General features: G+C 40.8%; 1 protein-coding gene across 10 annotated transcripts in view; it reads left to right on the top strand.

Annotated features, from left to right (window-relative positions):
- The first annotated feature begins 2,803 nt into the window (after window positions 1-2,803).
- HNRNPA3 (heterogeneous nuclear ribonucleoprotein A3) overlaps window positions 2,804-4,429 on the top strand; it is a 14,476-nt gene continuing 12,850 nt past the window's right edge. For 8 of the 10 annotated variants that reach the window (XR_002116646.2, XR_002116645.2, XM_019617101.2 and 5 more), the window contains exons 1-2: window positions 2,826-2,958; window positions 3,429-3,452. Coding sequence is in view for 8 of the 10 variants with exons in the window: in XM_019617101.2 (XP_019472646.1) it covers window positions 2,893-2,958; window positions 3,429-3,452 (90 nt within the window). In the remaining 2 variants the exon portion in view is untranslated. Of the gene's footprint in view, window positions 2,959-3,428; window positions 3,453-4,429 lie in introns of all 10 variants that reach the window. The other 2 variants (XM_019617102.2, XM_010713577.3) reach the window with 2 other exon arrangements.

Here is a 4,429-nt window from a genome sequence, read left to right as displayed (position 1 = left end):
TCGGCCGCCATTTCGCTGCGCTGCAGAGCGCGGGGGGAGCGCGGCCTCCATTCTGTGCGCGGGAAGTGCCGAGAGCTTAGAGCCGAGCTGAGGCGAGGGTGGCGAGAAGCGAAAGCCAGGCATCGGTGTGCCATTGTTCTGCTCTCCTGCGTGGCTGAGACCCGCAGCTGGGCGTTGAGGCGCTTTTCAATCGCTCCTTTTCTGGGTGGGAGCCTTTGGAAGCAGCGAGGCCGCTTGGTGTCCCGTCCTGCTCCTGGCTGAGGTGCAATGGCACACGAAGCCGCGCTTCTTCTCTCTTCCCAGCCCCCCATCCCGAGGGTGTTTAACACGAGCAGTGAGCACTATGGACAAGGGGCATAGTGCAGAGCAGCAGTGCGGGTCACTGCCGTTACCCTTTCTCCACACCCCCGGCTGTAAACACACACGACATCTATGGCATCCTGCCATGATCCTGGTGGGCAGCACAAAGAAGCAGTTCTGCATAAACCACGCTCCACATTTTCTCAACTTGCATTCAAGTAAAGATCAGATCTAGCCTAGGGCAATGATGCGCACCCTGACCAGAGGAAGACAGTGTACTGATGTCCTCTTGCTTTTTTTCCCCTCTCCCCTCACAACATATTTTTAGCTCAAGCATTTCAAAGTATGGTGAGTAAAAATGGTGCAGCATTCTCTCTGGGCATTGTGCCCCCTTCCTGGCAAGCTGAAACCTTTATAGGACTGAGAGCAGAGAAACCAGTAGCTCACACTAGTTTGTGTTACTGTTAAAAGCAGAAAAGAAACCTGATCCCTTAACACGACGGCTAAAAATAACTGTTTTCAATGTAGGAATTGTTTTATTCCCTTCAACAGTTGTCACAGGGGAAGTATGATGACTTCAAAGTGTGCTTCAGTAAAGTTTGCTAAAATCTTGTGCATTTTTTTCCAAGCAGACATGCCTGTTGGCATTGGGAATAAACTACCAACGCAATTAGAACTGAAAATCTCTTAATTTGCTGCCTTACGTCTTAGAGTTGGCAAGATAGTGGCATGCACGCTACGTCCAACTTTGTCTATACACAAATAAATGCCAATATATCCCTGTAGTATTTTCTGAATGGAGAAGGAAATTTCCACCTTGAGAATGTCAGTTTCCCCTCTGCTACAGTACTACTTCAATAACAGTTCAACTCAGTAGATAAAAATACTCTGATTATTTTAAAACTATTGGTATTTCATTGTTATTAATTATAAAAAATACTATTCACAGCTTCTTAAACTTTCTGTAAGCTGGTGGGATTGAGGCTGTACTTCAGCTCATGGTATTCATCAGTAACGCAGTAATTCTCTTCTGCCCATCATCACTGTGAGCTATATGTTGGTTAGTTGGAGCCTCACTGGGGAAAGCAGGTGGCAAAGTCAGAGAAACTGCGTACTTTCGATTGCTTCAGAAAGTATCTAGGCTTTTCCCTTTTTCTCAAATAGTTCCAAGAGATGTATTTGGGATTTGAGAAGTTGAACAGCTCAAGAGACATTAGGGTACTAAGTATTTCAACTAAATTGACCAGTTAGAAGGTTTTCAAGACAGGTTTAACTGTAGTTAATACGCACACCTTGATCTTACTTCATAAAACTTTCCAGTTGTTAAGACATTAAATTATGATACTCATGATTTCACAGTTGGGTTCAATGTTAAGATCTTAATCTAAAGCTTAGTTTGAATTAAATGTAGAATTATAGTCAGAATGAGAATTATTTAATTGTAGTGTAACTTTAATTAGGACCTACCTGCTTTTCCCTATGCAATATTTTCAGGAATAGCACTTTACAAACAGAGAAGATCAACCCAATGTTTGAAAAGTTACAAACGATATACCTAATATTGAAAGATAGATTATTTGGAAGCAGCACAAGTGCAGTTTTACAGTAGCATATTATTTAGGTAACTACTCAGGCTACTGTAATGAGTTTCAAGTAACAACTGAAGTAGTAATAAATTGCTGCCAAAGATAGAAACGCAGCATACTAAGAAAAGCTGAGTAACTTAACGATCTTGGGGAAACCTGAAATAATAAAGGTTAAGGGGAATGTGATTATTTTTTGTTTCATTGAAAGCTTATGTAGGGATGCACTCACTGAGTTTGTCTACCAGAGTACTTGCTTTTTGTGATGATGTGTAACTTCATTATCATTCATTGATACAAATTGGGCATGTAAGTGTAGAGTACAGAGTAATAGTGAAATAGATCATTTGCAGGGAAAGTAATGCAGATGACCAGTGCTGCAGATTCCTCAGGATCAGCTGTTGGAATTCCTGATAATGCAAGAATAGAATCACTAAAGGATTCTTCCACTGGTGTTAGTGGAAAATATTTTTCAGCACAGAAACTATTTTACATCCTTCAGTTTTTCAGTTTGTAGGATGCTAGATTACTGATAGATTATGCATAATATAATTTTAGTAAGCATTATTTGCAATATGTTTTTTTACAATAAAAAATAAAGATTTAAAATCTGGAGTTGTAGGGTTTGATTGTTTAAGCACAAGACCTGTTCATGATAGTTATGTAAGAGACAGTGTTTGAAATAAGTGATTCTCTGCAGAGAAGCACATATTTTTGCTTTATGTTGCACCTCATTATTCCAACAGCTGTAAAACACCTTCACCTGGTGGCTGGTGTTCTTTTTGCAGCAACTCCCGGGTGACATAGACTGAGGATTTTTACCCTTTGAAATGATTGCATTTTTTCTACACTTACCCTTTTCCATTTCCTTTCCTGTAAAGACATATTTGTGCACTGCAGTCAGAGAAGGCCCTGCTTCATAGGAATTGGGGTGAGTACTGACTTATCCAACCTGTTTTCTAGGTTTCCTAGATCTAGAAGAAAGGCTGAGTTAGAGTACCCTTCCAAAATGGCTGCTATTAAGGAAGAGAGAGAGGTGGAAGATTACAAGAGAAAAGGAAGACGATCATCACAGGTGAGAGCACTGCCTTTTTTATTTATAATAAAGTAGCTTTAAGGGGGAGAGATTTAAAAAAAGAAAAAGTAGAACTTAACTATCTGAGCATTAATTCAGAACAACTTCTTCCTTCTTCATCCTCATAGTAGTAGAATAATTGTAAAATGCTGTATGTTACTTTGAGCTTTAAGGGGTGGGATTTTAAGTGTAGTGGGGAAGTTTTGCTTTTCTAGTTTTCTGTTATAACAAAGCTGATTAATGTAGCTTGCGACTAAAGGTGTAATTTATTTATTTATTTATTTTTTTAAGAAACTCACACATCCTCAGAATATTGACAGGAGGAACTTGATTCTTTCCTATCTTCACAGTCTTGTTTTTAGTGGGAATGAAGACAGGTTCTTTTTTAAATAAAAATGGTTGCCTGTTAGTCACTGCAAATGAAAGTGAGGCTGTACTAAGTAAAAATAACTGTTTTCTTTTGCTTCTAGCAGAAATACCGTAGACTGAATAAGGTGCGTAGTATAGAGAAGATGGTGGGTCTGTTCTGGGAGGATGGGAGCTAGTTACGTTGGGGCAGGGTGTGGAAATGGGAGGGGGGTGACTCTTGATACCCTTCAGAAAAATTTAAGATCAGCAAAGAGGGTGTTAAATAATGCTTGTATGGCTTATCATTGAGACATTTTTGATTGTGTATTTTCATGTATTTGCCTTCTAACATTACTTTTCCAGGGTGCCTGAATAGTTTAGCTAGCTGAACCCATGTTTCTCCGGTGCTGATAAGCCACTGTCACGTTGAGAGGGAGACAGTACATCTTTTTAAAAAAGAAAACAAAAAAACCTTTTTCCACTTACATTTATCCAGTAGCATGTGGTTACTTTGTATTGAAGAATAGTGCGTGAAGTCCTTCTGCAAAGAACCTCACCCTGTTTGCTGCTTTTGGACTTGAGATAGAATGTATCGCAGATCTTCAGCTGCCTACAATGAGGCTGGAATGCACCTACAGGCTACTAAGTTTCTAGAGAAAATGTTTTGCTAAGAAAGTTGTCTGCAGGCTTTCAGTCCCAGAAGGCAGCCCAGGGTTGGGGACAGTCCCGTTGTGCAGGTGTTGCTGCAGATGAGCTCATGTTAGCTCCCATGTAGAGGTACAGTGCAGGGGAGGTTGCCATGTGCAAGAGAGCCTGTAGAGCCACCGCAGCTACAGAGCACTGAGTGGGCAAAGACCTGCTGTGTGAAAGCTGGGATTCCTGTAAACTCAAAAAGTAGTCGTGTATCTACAGCGCTATTGGTAAAAATACGTTGGGATGTTAGCAAAACTTAGGATTTTTGCAGGGTGCTGCTTGTTACCATTCTTTCTTCCAGGAAAGGTACAGGTAGACTGAGCCAAGTATTCATGATTTCATGTGGGGCATAAGAGTGTATAATTTGATTTTGATCATGAAAGAACTGTGCGGAGAGACCCAGATGCCTTTCCCCCTTCCTCCCCCTCCA

This window comes from Meleagris gallopavo, chromosome 7 (genome assembly GCF_000146605.3).
Source record: "Meleagris gallopavo isolate NT-WF06-2002-E0010 breed Aviagen turkey brand Nicholas breeding stock chromosome 7, Turkey_5.1, whole genome shotgun sequence".
Classification (NCBI taxonomy): domain Eukaryota; kingdom Metazoa; phylum Chordata; class Aves; order Galliformes; family Phasianidae; genus Meleagris; species Meleagris gallopavo.
The sequence above is the reverse complement of the archived record's forward strand: the minus strand, read 5'-3'. Positions and strand labels throughout refer to the sequence as shown.